Source organism: Mesoplodon densirostris, chromosome 1 (assembly GCF_025265405.1).
Source record: "Mesoplodon densirostris isolate mMesDen1 chromosome 1, mMesDen1 primary haplotype, whole genome shotgun sequence".
NCBI classification, from domain to species: domain Eukaryota; kingdom Metazoa; phylum Chordata; class Mammalia; order Artiodactyla; family Ziphiidae; genus Mesoplodon; species Mesoplodon densirostris.
The window spans coordinates 86459738-86477397 of NC_082661.1; the positions used below are offsets into that span (position 1 = coordinate 86459738).

A 17660-nucleotide genomic window follows, 5' to 3' on the forward strand; every position below is an offset into this window, starting at 1 on the left:
AGAGGTTACTGGAGGACACTAGGGAAAGAAAAGGGAAGCCAAACTCACATCACACTGAAAAGGCTTTTCTCCGGTGTGCGTCCTCTTGTGCTCATCCAGGCCTCGCTTCTGGCTGAAGGCCTTGCTGCACTCTGAGCACTTGTATGGCTTCTCCTGCAGTCAGTGAAAAGAGACCATGAATTCGAGTGAATGCAGAGCCCTCCTTATGAAGGTGTACGTGGGAGGGTGTTTTATCTAGTTCTGCAAGGTGCTGCAGCACATTCATAGTGGTGTCATGAATTATTTTAAATTTTCAGGGGAAAACAGGAGTACTCAAAATCTCTTGGGTAGTCTTAAAACTACCAGGTGGTTCACAGTTCCAACACTAGATTGCACAACATTTCTTTCGATGCAGCCCTATCTGTGCAAAGGGAGATTCTGCATGATTTCTGTGATCTAACTACTTACTGAACTGAACTTATGTTTTCTTTTGGTTTCGAAGTGCCTGCAATAAAGGCTTCATGGAGCAAGACAGTTTGGGACCCCTGGTTTAGATGGTGCAAACTGTTCACTGTCTCCAAGGGATTCCTGGGAATGAAAGCTCAGAACCAAATGTTCAACAGATTTTGGGGGTAAATTTAAGAAGTTAGAGCTCAACTGTGCTTTAAGTATTTTCATTTCCTTTTTTTTTTAACATCTTTATTGGAGCATAATCGCTTTACAATGGTGTGTTAATTTCTGCTGTATAACAAAGCGAATCAGCTATACATACACATATATCCCCATATCTCCTCCCTCTTGTGTCTCCCTCCCACCCTCCCTAACCCACCCCTCTAGATGGTCACAAAGCACCGAGCTGATCTCCCTGTGCTATGTGGCTGCTTCCCACTAGCTATCTATTTTACATTTGGTAGTGTATATATGTCCATGCCACTCCCTCACTTCATCCCAGCTTACACTTCCCCCTCCCTGTGTCCTCAAATCCATTCTCTACCTCTGCGTCTTTATTCCTGTCCTGGCCCTAGGTTCTTCAGAAGCTTTTTTTTTTTTTTAGATTCCATATATATGTGTTAGCATTTCTATTGTCCAATCTTTTTTCCTAGGTAGGATGTTCTTTTATAAAATCTAAATTACTCTTTAAAATGAGGCATTTTTTTACAGCTGGTCATAGACTCTTAAGGAAAAGAAATATATCCATAGGCAAAGGAAAAAATTATCCACATTCCTTAGCCATCTTTGATACCAGGAACTTACATCACCATCTTTTTAGCTTGGAATAAATTGCAAAATAAATTAACATTGTTTCATCAAAACAGCAGGCCACTAATTACTAAATAGTGCATTGATAAACAGATTTGTTTAAAGTAAAACTGCAGTGTTTTTTCAAATGTAGCTTCAAAAATATTGTTATAGACACTTTGAATTGAGGTAGTGTGTATATATGTTTTATATTTCATGTTAACGTAGACAAGTTCTAGTTATATTTTCTCCTTCGTATTTAAAAGATATGAAAATTTTCAGACCTACAAAACGGTATGTAAACAATCAAACACACATATGTGTACCCATCGGCTAGCTTAAGAAATGGAACATTCTTGTGAACATGAGCTCCGGTTCATTCATTCTTAGTGAGTATAGTATTACATTCAATGGCTACATTCTCCAGTGATGGATAGTTAAGTTTTTCCCAAGTTTTCACTCTTACAAATAATGTTGTTCTGAATATTCTTGTAAATGTATACCTGAACATAGATGAGCATAACTCCCTACGGCACGTATATCTAGAAGTGGAACTGCTGCACCTTCAACTTTTCTAGGAATGGCCAAGTAGCTCTACAAAGTGAATAAACCATTTTACACTCCAATATCTAGTATATCCTTATAATTTTATCACTGTAGTTTACAAATTTTGAAACTCTCATTAGGTACACGGTGAGTATATGTAAGTTTAAAACCATTCTACTCCTGGAAAATAGGACCTTTTGTCATTTTGAAATGACCTTCTTCTTCTGTAATCATCCTTTTTACCTTAAAATTAATTTGGTCTTAATATAGCTATAAAAGCTTTTTAAAATTAGTATCTGCTGGGATTTGGGAGACTTGTTGAGATGTTGGTCAAAGGGCACAAATTTGCAGTTAGAAGATGAGTAAGTTCTGGAGATCTAATGCACAGCATTGTGAATATAGTCAACTGCACTGTAGTATGCAGATGCTAAAAGTTGCTAAAAGCTTAGATCCTAAATGTTCTCACTGAAAAAAAGAAATGATAATTACATGACATGATGAAGGTGTTAGCTAACACTATGATGTAATCATACTATAATATACAAATGTATCAAATCAACAGGTTGCATGCTTTAAACTTATACAATGTTACATGTCAACTATATCTCAGTTTAAAAAAAGAGGTAAAAAATAAAATTAGGATTTGCCTGGTATATTCATCTCTTTACTTTCAAACAGTCTATATATCCTTAGGTATGATAAGCGTCTGTTGTAAACAGCATACGACTCAATTTTTTTTTTTTTTTTTTTTTGCTGTACGTGGGCCTCTCACTGCTGTGGCCTCTCCCGTTGCGGAGCACAGGCTCCGGACACACAGGCCCCGCGGCCATGGCTCGCGGGCCCAGCCGCCCCGCGGCATGTGGGATCCTCCGGGATCGGGGCACGAACCCGTGTCCCCTGCATCGGCAGGCGGACTCTCAACCACTGCGCCACCAGGGAAGCCCGACTCAATTTTTTTAACCCAAACCAATGGCACTTTTCTTAGGATAGTGAACTTTGCTTTTTAATATTTATTATCATTTAAAAATTTTATTGTTATAATAGAATTTAATTACCATTATAATAAATAAAATACAATAGTATATTTATCATTATTAATAATATATTTAAATAAATTTCTAACATTTAATTTTGTGTACATAAATTTCTAACATTTTATTTTGTGTACTGCTTTTATCTTGCTTGTTTTCTAAGGTTTTTTCCCCTATATTTTCTTTCATGTTTTGGATTTCCTTTCCCCCCTGCATTATTATAGAACTTACAAACTCTATTTCTATCCTTTTACTGGTTATCCTTAAAATTTTTTTTACCATGTACATTTAACACAATTAAAGTTATTTATTTTACCCCGTATTAATTAACATGCTCTGTAGAATGCTCTTACATGTTATGTGTAGCAGTATTTCATTTGTATCTTGATTTTTAATGCCCGGTATGGAATCATTATTATTTTATACAATCAGTGTGGTTTAGCCCTACACACTTTAACAATTTCTTTACTTTTCATGCTTTCTTACATACTTGAATTTCCAAGGATCTGTTGATAGTAAATTCTGATTTTGACTGAAAGTGGCTTTGCTTCTCATTTGTCATTGAATGAAAGCCTACAACCCCAATTAGATCTTTCTATTTTTCATGTCTCTTAACCTGCCTTTGCCATTTCCATCTCTTTGTATTGCACTCTATGTAATTTCTTTAGGATCAGTTGATCAATTCAATTCAGGTATGAATAACTTGCTACCTAATAGGATCACTTGAGTTTTTAATTTCCTGTACTGTATTTTTAATTTCTAGAACTTTATATTTGGTTCTTATCAATTATGCTTAAATTTTTGATACAATCTTACTTTCTATTCATGCGGCTTATGCCTATTTAAAAATATTCTAGGCAATTTATACAACTTTCTTCATCTGATAAATCATTATCTTATGTGCTTTGTGGAAGTCTAGTTCTGCTATTTGTGGTTTCTCCTGTCTCCTGCTCATGGCTCTTGTTTCCTTGGGTGTTTCTGGAATTTGAAATCATGAACTCATGTTTGGTGGTCTTTATCTGTTAAACTCCTGTGACCCCCAGGTTGAGGGTAAGTCCCTCCAGACAGCATTTGTGTTTGCTTCTGCCAGGCACTCCAGGATGCTATCAATCAAAGACCATTTTAGGTTTACTTCTTGCCAGAGGGTTTTCTGGTCAGGCAAGCATTTTAAGGCTGAACTCCAAACACACTTGAGGGAAGGACTGTGGTTACAAACTCTAAGGAGAACTCTTTCTCTAGCCAGCAATTACTTCAAGACAGTTAAACATCCCAAGCATTTCTACATTTTGCCAAAAGTAGATTACTTCTAGCCTCTGATTTCATTTTGAGCATAGTCTTTCTGGGGTCCCAGAATTATGGGGGGATGTGGTTCCATCTTGCCCTTTAACCTGAACCCAGAGCTTGTCTCCTTTTCCATCACCATTAAAAACCAAGTCTTGAGTTTACCGAAACTGTAAACACCCTGCAAGGTGCTGCATCCTCAACTTGACCTCACCACTCTGGAGTTGGGTTTCAGTTTTGTTTGTTGGGTCCTGGAGATCACTGTTACTTGTTTTTTACACATTCAGATATTTTATCCAGCACTGATAGCATTGTATGGGGTATCTTTTCCAGGAAATGGAGTCTACCATATTGCCAGAAATGGAAGTAATTGTATGTATAATATTCAGGACATGAAAAATGTATTTTAATTGACTGTTCACAATCAACAGGAAAAAAGTAATTGCGTTTTACTGGCAGTCTACAAAATACGATGTTTATGGCCTTTCTGAATAAACACAATCTCTTTTCACATGTTGCATTATTCTTAGCATCTATTATTTCTTCAAATACCGCCTAGTTTAAAAAAAAAACTTTAAAAGGAAAATGTAGTTCTAAGTATTTAGATCAGAAAATTTCTGGGAATTCCTGTGACTGTTTATTAAGCTTTTATTATATCCAAATGTTTCATGTAACTTCATTTTTTAAAGCATATAAAACATATCAATACAATGTATATGAGAAGAAAAAAAAAGGAAAGCTTTTCTCCCTGCAATTTATCTATCTATAAAACGAGATCTTGTAAAGAAGTGAGAGGCACATCACTGTGGCAGCTGCCAATGACAGGTAAATGTCTGGCAGAGAACCACCTAAGACAGGACCCACTAGCTGAATAACATCCTAAGAGAAGTTTCAGGGAAGAGAAGGCAGTGAAAAGCAAGTTCTGACCATCACTGATTAAGACCATCCCTCTCACTCATTCCTAAATTTCCTCATAGGAGATACTGTCTCAGTAAGCATCCTAGAGATGGCCCTATGGATACTGAGAGGTTCCCAGCCAGTATATGGAGATTCTGGTGGATCACAGGGGCTTTGCAGTTATCACCAGAGGTTTGAAGTCTCAAATATGTTATGCATTGGCTTGGATTGAATAAATAATGTCTTATACACACACATACACTCACCCACATAGTGATATTTTCAAATGTTTACAGATCCTATTGGTGATTAACTCAATATATTCATTTACGAATGCCACTGAATTATATCACTTTCACTTAATTATTTTCTCCTATAAGACACTAAAAGTGCAACAGCCATCACGTATTTCTATGTGGATGTTGGCAGGAAAGTGGGGGGTGAAATTTATAATGTTAGAAAGGTCCCTCCACTTCAGAAAGTTTGAGAATCACCGTTGGAAGAGGGACCCATTTGATTAAGTAGCTCTGTATTTGCCTGGACTCTCTCTTGTTTACCAAGAACCATTTGTAGCCAGGAATTCCCTGGGGTTTTTGCTCTCAGATAAGCTCACAAAGGACCCCAAAATCACATTTCCCTGTCAGTCTAGAAAGAAGGGTTCTCCAAGTGCTTACGCCATGGCAAAGTATCGTAAGAAGAAGCTATGTTTATCCCTCAAGGGCTGTCTGTCTCCTTCATCACTAGTTCTTATTCAAAGAGTCCATACTTTTCCTGAAGATCCTGAAAGGAGGGATATAATTCATGACACATATTGGTCAGACTGCCTTACAGTGCTCCTTGGAAGGACCTTTAATGCCCACCCTGGAAGGGATTCCAATTCATAGTGAATGTTGCCAAATCAAGTATTAGAGAATTCCTGCTCCAGAAAAAGCTTTCATGCCAGAGGAAGAGCCAGGAGGTCACAGGTCACTCATCTCAAATATAAGAACATCAAATATCCGCAACAAGAGAGGTCGCGATAGTGAGAGGCCCACGCACCACGATGATAAGTGGCCCCCGCTTGCCGCAAGTAGAGAAAGCCCTTGCACAGAAATAAAGACCCAACACAGCCAAAAATAAAATATAAAAATAAAAAGAATATCAAATGAACTGAAATAGGAGGACATACATGCATTTTCTTTCTCAGAACGGAAACTCTCATCCCCCTTCCTGACTAATTTCTTCCATTACCCCTAATCAGCCATATTAAAGAAATAGCACCCTTCACATGGTAAACACAGTCGGGCACAGAGAGTAAGCTGAGTGGTACAGAGCATATTATTACAAAGACACCTGCACCTGTTCCTGTTCCCTTCTCTGAAAATTGTGAAAAAAATCTTTGCTGCCTCTAGAACATTCCTGAGTATACTCAGTCTTAACTTAGCAATCCAGAAGAATCCATGCTTGTGTGCAAGGGTTCACGAGAACTTCAGTTCTGATCTGCACTGCCTATCCTTGCATTAAGGTTCACTGAAGATGATGGTGGTTAGGTAATCAGTGACTGACACAGCAAGGGACCACGTGACAGAGAAAGCTTAGGAAGCCATAATAGACTTCTTACTGTGGCTGAGCTATCTACTACCTTCCCAAGGACACACTGGAAAACAGCCTGCAGGCCGCTGTGGCTGGACTGCAAACATGTCTGGATACTGCTGGACTTCCAAAGCCCCAACACCACTCCCCCACAAAGAACACAATATCGTCCGTCATCTTAACATGAATCGCATCCTAACTTCACTACTTCTCTTCCACTATCTTTCCCTCCATTATGAAATCTTTAAACTGGGCACAAAATCTGATTCAATGAAGTATCATGGAAATTGTCTGTAACTGTTTCAGAATGGAATGCATAGTATAAATTACACATTTTAACTCATTAGCTGGATTTAACTAGAGACAAAATGATTAGGTTCTTGATGAATTCTGTTTCTGAATGATTATACAGTTTAACTGACAAATAGCTTGTCCTTTGTCATCATAACTGGGGAGCTATTATGAAATGGAGGCAATCTATTTGTCAGTTAAACTGTGTAATCTACCAAAGGCAGAATTCATCAGCAGTCTAATCAGCCTAGCTTTAATCAAACAGCATTTGGCAGAATTCATTCAGAAGGTAGGATTTAGAGAGCTCTTATGCCCTGCACCTTGTGATGTAGCTAATAAAAAGTCATATTTTTGTGCTAGTGCCCATCTATTAAAGGAACAGAAACTTCAAATGCTATATTTCTTGCCAACATAAACTGAATAACTAAATTTCAAAATCATTTCAGAGGGCTCTGTAGAAAAAATCACATTGTTTATAAATCTTGGAGGGGTCTAAATGTTGAAATTCTTTGAAATAGAAATTTATTGGAGGCTTTCTCGTAGTTTAGTTAAGAATTGCTTGCCAGGAGGTAAAGAAGCACGTCCCCCATTACACAGACTACCAAAGACAAGGATGGATCATGGGCAGATTAACCACATGCTGTAGATACATAATCCAAAGGTTCCCTATGAGGGTTAAAGGACATTGCCCCAAATCCTTTAAAAATATAAAAATGTAATGTAGCCCTTTTAGTTACAAGCTGCCCATTTCATCTCTGCCAAAGTTTGTAGTATGTCCAACAGGAGAAAGTCAACCACTACTGTAGCAGCTGAGAAAATGGGAAACTGAGAAAATGAGTGTTTTCATGCTAGGCCACAATCAAATAGAAAAAGAAAATATCACAAATGAGCATTTTCCCGTGTAGTCAGAGGTCAGTGTAAATGGTGTCAGGAAGTCATGGAATGATGGTTAATAAATGTTCTTTCACGGCAGTGGTAGCCTGACCTCAATACAATTAAGAAAGGAAAGTTAGTAAAGCAATTAAAAGAACACAGGCAGGCTAGTGAGTATGGTAAAGACTGTCAGAGCCTGTGGTATTCTGAATATACATAAACACGGTTTGCTTATGACTGGGTTCAACTTGTGAGTGAAACACTTGGTTATTATAACTTAAATGAAAGTTTGTTCACTTGGTGGACAAACCTTTTCTCTATTTGTCTTGCTCAAAGCTGTAACGAGACCAAGAGTGTCTGTGCTGTTAATGAAATAATTTCCATGTGAGCAACCTGGGTATCAAGTACAATTTGAGAGAAGAAACTCACTAAAGAGGAAACAGATGTAGACACAAGTATCTCTGACACTCTCTCTCACACACACAGTGTGTTAGAATTAAAAGTTATCTTTTGGTACAAATTAATTTCACTTGATTACATTTTCTAGATTAAGGTTATTTTATAGCTATTAATATTTACCCTAATAGAGTTCAGAAAAACAAAGGCTTTTACTAGATGATCATTTCCTATTTCTAAGTTTAAAAGAAAATCCAAAACATCTCATGAAGCAGAGGTTCATGAATTTCTTAAATGCAAATTGTGAGTTTCTGAAATGCATGAATTTCATTTTGTTAAGTTATACATTTCTTAAATATGAAATTTCTAAATAAACAAAAATTTTGTAAGGTTTTAGTTTCCCATTTACTCAGCTGCTACAGTAGTGGTTGACTTTCTCCTGTTGGACATACTACAAACTTCGGCAGAGATGAAATGAGCAACTTGTAACTAAAAGGGCTACATTATATTTTTATATTTTTAAAGGATTTTGGGCAATGTCCTTTAACCCTCAGACTTTTCCATCTGCAGAATGTCTCACTAATTTCCAAAGTGGAATATGGCACCTCAAGTGTAAGGCAAGATCATATACAGACAGTCTCAGCCTCTTTCTAGTCTGCACCTTGGCAAGACTCATTTGCCAAACGTTCCTGAGACAAGGCACAGAGCTCCGCTGTGACGCGGAGCAGGGTTCCTCAGCCTCAGTACTATGATATCTAGGGCCAGATCATTCTTTCTTTGGTTGGGAGGGGGGCTATCCCATGCACCCAGTAGGTATCAATAGCACCTCCACTCAAGTTGTGACTACTCAAAATATCTCCGCATGTTACCAAATGTATCCTGAGTGGCAAAATGGCAAAAGCACTGTACAGAAGAGTGCTTCTGGAACCATCTGTAGTGAAAGACTGCTTTTCTCAATGTGCTGCTGACTGATGCTTTTCTAAAATATATTTAAAATGAATTACTAAAAAAAAAAAATGGTCGCGCATTTAGATGTGCAGCAAAGTCAGAATGCTATAAAAGTTCTTAACACTTCCTCACAATTTTCGTACTTATTTCATCACAGACCAGAAACAAAGAGTCTGTGGGCTGGTACTGTTTTTTCAGCCATACTTTGAATAGCACTGGTCTAGAATAAAAATGTCTGATCACAGGATGTCCATGATTCAGTTTCATCATTATCTAGGTGAACAAATTCTAAACTATAATTACACCTAAACCTTGAATTAAATATCATTTTAATATTACATCTAAAAATTCTAAGTTTTATGGCTGGAGGTGGTAGGGAGGTTATAAATGGAGGAAGAACCTGGGTGAGGGTACATGGAGATTCATTATCCTATTCTCTCTGCTTCTGTAGGTTTGAATTTTTTTTTATAAAAAGTAAAAAGATTTTTTAAAAATTGCTTTGTTATTATTATTTTTTGCTTTCATGTTATTTTAAAACTTAAAACATCACCATTCTGCTTGAAAGATCCTGTCTTTTTATAGAGGGACCCTTTTTGATATCAGGAAGATGGACTTGGTAAAAATTAAGCCATCTCAGATGTCAGAAACACTGTCTCAGAAATGGCTTCTCAGAGGTGACCTGGTGCTCCTGGGACCAGCCCTGTCGTAAGCCCCGAGACATGGCCTGGCCAGCAGCAGAGTCCCGAAACCCAGCTCCTCTCTCCCAGCCCAGCATGCCCAGCTTGTTCGCTCAAACGTGCCTCGCAGAGAAGAGGTGGTCTTGTGTAACTGGGTCAGTATCTGACCTCACGTGGGACTCCACATGACAGATCCTCTGAGAGGAAAAGAAAGCTCCAGGCAGCGTCGTGCAGTGGCCCTGACCACAGCTCAGCCTTGACGTGTGCTTCTCAGTGTGGCAGAGACTGTGAAGCCCATGCTGAAATTTCCAGATTTTTCCTAGGAGCCAACTAATTCTCTTGGTAATGCTGGCTTTGTGACCAAAAGATGACAACCTGTTTCTATAAAACATCCACTTGGCAACAGAATTACGGGTGGCATTTAGAGGACGGTTTGTGAAGGTGGCCCCATGGGCTGCTGTTACATACAGCCCAGCGGACAGGTCTACGGCCCACAGGACGGCAGGCCATATATCTGACAGCTCCCCCTAATGGCCCCGTTTCTGAAAGTGCACGTGCCGCCAGCTGCACACCATCAAAAGGCACTGAGTTTCCCTCTGACGAGCAGCCTCGCCTAGGAAACTTCTTTTACAGATGTTTATAGCTTTTGTGGCTTTTTATTCACCGTCTTATTTTTATAGCTGGTGTGATCTTTCAACATATGACAAAACATACCCAAGGCCTAGTAAACAACGCACCTAAAAATTTTTACTCTTAGGGAAGCCTACAGAAAGCTACGAGAAAATTTAGAGCAGGTTTCTACACAAGACATCCATAATTGGTCTTGCATTGTAGCTAATTGGAAAACACACATTGTGTAAACTAGGAAAATGTACTGCACAATTCACATTCAGAAAACTAAAAATAAGCCCAGTAAGTAGAATATAATTTTTAAATTTAAGGGATGTATAGACTTTAAATAGAAACAAGGAAGCACTCCGTCACTTTTTAGTTAATCCACTCTTGAGGCCCATAAAATAATGTGTGTAAGTGGCATGGCTGGAAGAAAGTACTATCACTGAGAGCACAGAGGTGATAGAAGAGCTTGTCTGGCATAAACCAAGCAAAGAATTGCTCAAACTAGCTCAAAAACCTTGTTTTCTTGCGGCCACAGGGGTGACATAAACTGGTCCATTTGGAACAGATAAACCAACCTAACCAAAATTTTCCTCATACTTTCACTCTCCTAAGCTCTAGCCCAGTGGATTTCATACCTGCCTGCACATTAAAATCACCTGGGAATCTTTTTTTAAAAATATTGATGATGGGTCCCACCCCACAGAGACTGATTTATCTGGTCTAGGTGTGGCCAGGCATTGGTTTCTTAAAAGCTCCCAAGGTGCTTCTTCTAATGTGCAACCAGAACAGATCAGTAAGAACTTATGATCTGGTCCACCATCCTCTCAAGTAATAACTGCAATAGTAATAATTACAACAACAGCAGCAATAACTTCTATCTCCCCTTCTCTTACTATTACTTATGCTTTACCACCAGGGCACTCTGGTGCATGTTAACAGACTGCCTACTTCATGGCTGGCAAAGTGTTAGGAACTTTTAAGGATATTTTTCCCCCATTTAATTGTTAAGCAATGCTGCGAATTGGTATGGTTATTTTCACTCAGCAGATGAAGAAACATTAATTTAAAAATATTTCCAAGGTTTATACAATCAGGTAGAGAGGGCGGAACTCAAAATAAGGCACTCTTACTCCAGGGCTGGGGTCTGTGGTGACCTGTGGCTTCCTCCCCATGCATACCACTCCCTTGGTCAAGCACTCTGAAACAGGTTAACTCCAGAGCCCAGCCAAGAGAGGGAACCTTGATCAGGCTCAGCCTTGGCCCCCAAACCTGCCTGCCCATGGAATCACCTGGGGAGCTTCAAAAACTGCTCATGCCGGTGACGCATCCCCCAGAGAGTGTGACTGCACTGCTCTGGGGTGTGGCCTGGGATTCTCCAGGAGATTCTAATATGCAGACCCGTTTAGAAACTGCTAGGCTAAGCCAATGACGGAAACTCCATTTCTTTTGCAGTGATGGGTTTAGACTGGAGCATATGACACGTCTGTGGTTACTGAAGAGAAAGTAAGTCCACAGGGCATTCAGGAAAAGGCCTCCTCTGCCTGGTGAGGCCAACCACGTACAGAGATGATGCCCGAGCAGCTGCCGAGGGACTGACTGAGGACGGCAGGAGAGATGAAAGGACCTGGGCCACGGAAGACCCTGTTGAGCCACTGCATAACCAACCCCAGGCTGGCCCTACCTCTGAAAGTCTTGTTATGGGACTTAATAAATACCACAGTTTAAGCCATTTTAAGTTAGGCTTTCGGTTATGTAGCTATGAAAGCATTCTGCCTTCTACATCTTCCCGACCATCACGTCATATTCCGGCAGCTCTATTCTAGTGACAGAGAGTACGTCTAGCTCAGACTGAAGCATAACACTATATAACTAAATAATAATGAACAAGAAACTCGAAGTCAGTAGCTGGCTATTATCATTTTTAATGTTCAACACAGTCTAAGAACCCCCAGCTCTAAAAATGGAAGTGAGTGTTCTTTTAGACAGCAGTGTTTTTCTTATACACATGAAGGGAGCTCAAAAGGAGCTGAAAATATATTTGCTGATAAGAATTCTGAGAACAATATGAGATCTGTGCATTGTAAGAATCTTTAGAAGAAAAGGAATGCTGGTTAAGTGAAAGAGTGTTATTGTTTAAATTACCCAAAGGGAAACTCTTTCTCTGCATAATAACTGTTTAGCGTTTTTCCCCTCAAAAATCATGTAAGAGAAGACTAATCATATGAACAGGAAAATTTTATAATAAGGAAAAACTTATGTTCACCATCTTAAAAATTATAAAGTAAACTTTAAGATTATATGCAAATTATAATGCAAAAATAAAGGAAAGAAACAGAAGGGAAATAAATATGATTAAAAATATAGAGGATATATATACATACACACACACACACACACACACACACACAAGACATAAATACAGTGTCCAAGGCAAAAATGCTGAGTTTCAAATAACAATCTAAATGGAAGTCAATTATGAGAAACAAATTGTCAGTTATGAGAGCACAGGCTGGTAATGCAACTGCCTTACTCGTTTGTCACATATTGTCTTCAACATTTTTGTTTGTTTGTATCCCCAAAATTTGCTACTGAAAATCAAAGTAAGTCTTACAAGTCTAAGACAGCCTAATTCTGTTTTTGCGTGTTCCAGGGGTCTCTATTTACCAATGTTCCTAAGAAATATAGAGTCTCAGACACAGTAATCCACCACCAAAGGCAAATTTAGGAAGAAAAATATTCACCACTTCCTCTAAAAAGGTCCTTTCCTACATTTGAACTAGTATTTTAAGCTTCCAAACCAATTAATTTAAATGTTTCAAGCTCTATTTACAAGTGAGCTGACAGCAATCAAGACAATTCCCATGATTAGATGATGATGTAATTGAGGGTGAATTTATCAGCAAAAGTCCCCATGCATATTGAGCAAGACATTGTGTTAGGAACTGTGGGAAACACAACAAGGTCTAAAATGTGGTCTTTATCCTCAAGAAGATTCCAACAGGTCGGCAAAGCAAAGACAGGGCAGATGGAGTAGACGGAGTTGAGGTGTACTTGTCCATCAACCTGAGTTTTTGTGGCTACACAACTTGAAATATGGTATTCAGCACATACCAAATATCCCTGTCGATTTAGGGGGCATAACATAGGGGTACAGAGAATGATGTGAATGCGAACTCAATACAGTCACAGACTACATTTAAGAGGCAGATCCAATCAGTCCACAGAGAACTGATTTAATTCAACTTGCCTACTTCCAAAAATAACAAGCATGCTTTCTGATATATGTGATGGTGGCAAGTGTAATCCATCTTGAATAAAACCATAAGGTTTATTCAGAGGCCTCTAGAAGAAAGGAATTACATAAATGCAGAGCCTTAGAAAAAGGTATCTAATTCTAAAGGAATAACATACTTATCCCATTACACAATTTTGAAAATAATAAGAACACAGCAGAAAGGTGCTATCACACATGCAACTAATTCACCCATTTCAAGAGCCAACAGAGCAGTCATTTCAGCCAAGTTCATGTCAACAGGTGAAACAAACCCAGCAAGGAGTGGGCAGAAGTCAGAGGAAATCATATCATCAATATAAATTACATCTCTGAATCAACACACTGCACAGATGGCAAGGAGCTAGTAGCATAAACCTGCCCCTTTCAAACCTCAAAGATGCTGAAAAAAACAGCCTGTCTATTTGCACAGGTGAGAATTCCATAGTTGTCCTGGCAGAGATCTTGCTATATCTGAATGTGCTCAAGTCATAAAATGTTTTGACAAAAAGTAGGTCAGCCTAAAATGTTAAAAAAGGAAGAAATTCATAAAATTAGCATCTCCACTCTTTACCCTTTTCATCTGATATAGTTTTGTTCAGTGAGTAAATTTGAGCTCAATCTTCTTTTACAAATGGGTGAGGGTTTTTTTTGGGAAAACTTTTTGTCATCTGTGCTGCTACTACACAGACTCCAGCAGGCTGATGTACACTTCATAGCTTCTGCAAAATACCATTCCTACCCCTAAAAGTAATAACCTACAGTCATCAACAGTAGCCAGTAACAAATCAGATTCTGCTTTTTTTGGTAGTAGTGGTGAACTTTTTAACTAATAGTAGCTTCTGATTGTTTTGGTTCAATATGTTCCTTGTGAAGGGACTTCTCAATAATTGATCTCAAAAACCATGACTAGTATGACCAACTGTTCCCATTTACCCCTGATTAGCCTGGCTTTAGCCCTAAAAGTCCCACATTCCAGGAAACCCCTCACTGTGGGGCAAAGAGCAAGATAATGCCAAGTTGGTTTCTCTATTAAGCAGCACCACCTGAATTTAGGAATAACAGCCCATCGTCATGTCCCATTTAGATACCATCTAGGCAACTATATGCATCGTCCCTGTAAATTCGCTCAGCCATCACTTGAGAGAGCAACAGACTAAATAGGAAAGAGACTGCTAACACAAGCCCTGCCTAAACTCCCCCTCATCCTCTCTCCTGTTCTCTCACCCCGTGTATAAAGAGCCATAGTCTACACTCTCATTGGCAGGATGGACTCAGCTACCAGGGAAAGCACTGATGACCCCCACCAAGAAGAGTGGCTTCCATCCCAGCGGGCATAAGTTAAGGGTACTGGTGGCAGGAGGATGAAGAAAAGCAGTACTTCAGGGTGAAGTGCCAAGTTTTTGCTCTGGCCAAACAAAACGCTCTTCCCTCAAGAAGGTGGTTTTTGTTTTATTGTTTTGTTAAAGGAAGAACATTTTGACAGAGATGAACTGTTACTCAGAAATTGTCCAATTCATTCTCTCAGAATATATTATGCAAAAGAAAAGACTTAATTGAGGCAATTTCCTTGTTTTTACTAAATTCCAAGACACAAGAAACCTGATGGAATCACAGATCTCAATTCTGAGCCTTTCTTTTGCATATTGATCTTGTTTTACTGATTTAATTCTTTACATTTACCTCTTGATTTAGAGATACCAGTCCCTTCAGAATATACTGACATGTAAGAAAAGAACTGCCAGTACAATTTCTTAGAAATCTGTTCTCTCTCTTTTAGTGCAGTGGCAATGGTTTTTCTATAGTAGCCAGATATTGTCTAAGTCAAATCAACATAAATAATACACTTGGCAGAAGAGTCAGTTAACATAATTCTTAGTTTGCACAGAAAGGACCTAGGCCACAATGAGGTCCACATGCTCAGGGAGAGTTCAGTGAGTGCATGTGTTTCTTTCCTATCAAATAAAGTACACAACCAATCTCCAAAGACCTCTTTTCAGAAAGGGATGAAAACATACACTGGCCATCCCAAGACACAAAAATGAGGTTGGGGAGGGGTAGTAGCGTAGATCCCTGAGGCTCTAAGCCCAGTATTGCATAAGAAGGAACAGACATCTCAGCTCTTAAAAGGACAGATGTTGGAGAACTCACTTATGTCCTGCCAATGGGGAAATATAAACAGAATTTAATATTTAAAAAATTCAAAATTCAGGCATTCAGTCATATATTACTTGGTGATAAACTGTCCCGCATGTTGAAGACTATAGTGTAGATAGAATGTCATTTTTTGCAATGATTTGGTACACTGCTTGCATGTCTAAAAACACACGTTAATTTTAGTTCCTTCACTTCTGTTGCCTCTACAAAGCCAAATATACACATATAAGATCCAAAGCAGTCAGGCACATCCATTCTAGCAAAATGTTCATTTTAACTTATACTGGCACAGTGAACCAAATATGTTCATTCACTGAATACAAGGAGTAGCTGCAACAGCAAACTACATGCATAAGAAAGGTATATGTATATACATGGTATGTATACATATAGATATGATGTATATGGTAATAACAAAAGTTTGACTTAAGTGGAATTCAAATTAATACACTGTAATGCTTATTGAGACTAGTCCTGGGAAAACCTCTAGAATTTCCCGCACTGATGTGCTGAGTTTTGGGGCTGGGATCCAGCCTGCCTCTGGTATGAATATTCTGGGATATTTGAGACCTGGGTCAAGTCCAGTACCATAGGCTTTAGGGCTCAGAGGCCAGGCACTCAGAGAAGCCTCAAGGGTAGTGCTAAAGCTTAAGAAGGTTCTCAAATGTCTTCACTTTTTTTTTTTTTGTTTTTTTTTTTTTTTTTTTTTGCGGTATGCGGGCCTCTCACTGTTGTGGCCTCCCCCGTCGCGGAGCACAGGCTCCGGACGCGCAGGCTCCGGACGCGCAGGCTCAGCGGCCATGGCTCACGGGCCCAGCCGCTCCGCGGCATATGGGATCCTCCCAGACCGGGGCACGAACCCGTATCCCCTGCATCGGCAGGCGGACTCTCAACCACTTGCGCCACCAGGGAGGCCCTGTCTTCACTTTTTGCTGAGGCAGAAAGTACTTTATACTCTGAAAGTACCACTGAGGAACCTCAGACCATCGGTTTTCCATCATTATAAGCATCAATCCTCAGACGAGTGGTTTATGTCACTCACAACTTGCCCTAGCTCAGCCACTGACCCTGGAGTCAAAGGTTTCAGATCTGATTACCAGTCCCCAAAGCCTCTTGCCCATTCCTCCTGCTTCATGATTTCCAGAACACCAAATCTCAAATCAGTAATCTACACTACGTATCTGTTACAATCCAGCATCAAGGCCACAGGCAATCAGCACCACCATTATCACTATAAATCAGAGTTGTACAAAAGAAAACCTAGGAACACAATCCATTTGTCTGATATGTCTTTAAAATCTTATACTATAAACATTAACATATAAATAGCATTTAGTGACAAAATTGTACTTGAGAAACTTCTCTCAATTCTGGTTCCTGTTATTTCTATTTACAATCTTGAGCATATAATTATAGAGGAACCTAAATTGAAAAAATATGATATATTTTTAGATATCTTATAGATTTCTAAAATTATAAATACCCTATATTTATTTTTATGTATTTATAAAATTATAAAAATTATGTATCAGTTATATTTTTCTGGATAAGTTATATATTATACAATTATGTAATTATATATTTATATCACATGTAATGTTAAATATAAATATATATATTCTTTCTGTTTCTGTTTCCATACAATAATGATTTCAGAGAACACTGAGTTACATTTAATAATGTCCAAATATTCATAAAAATGAAAAAGACCAATTGGTTTTTTTCTTTGAGTTAATGCCTGCTTTCATTTTGCAAGGACATGACATCACAGAACTTGTACAAATTCCTCTTTCACTTTCTCACCAAGCAAGATACACCACCACATACATACTCTGCTCAGTGTTGCATTACAGGCATGGCATTAACCTTTTAATATTTGTACTT

At 38.7% G+C, this 17660-nt stretch overlaps 1 protein-coding gene across 5 annotated transcripts in view; it reads right to left on the reverse strand.

The window, feature by feature from the left end:
* PRDM5 (PR/SET domain 5) overlaps positions 1 to 17660 on the reverse strand; it is a 216247-nt gene that overhangs the window by 18032 nt on the left and 180555 nt on the right. For all 5 annotated transcript variants that reach the window (XM_060105497.1, XM_060105496.1, XM_060105500.1 and 2 more), the window contains one exon: positions 49 to 153. In XM_060105497.1, coding sequence (XP_059961480.1) covers positions 49 to 153 — 105 coding nt within the window. The remainder of the gene's footprint in view (positions 1 to 48; positions 154 to 17660) is intronic.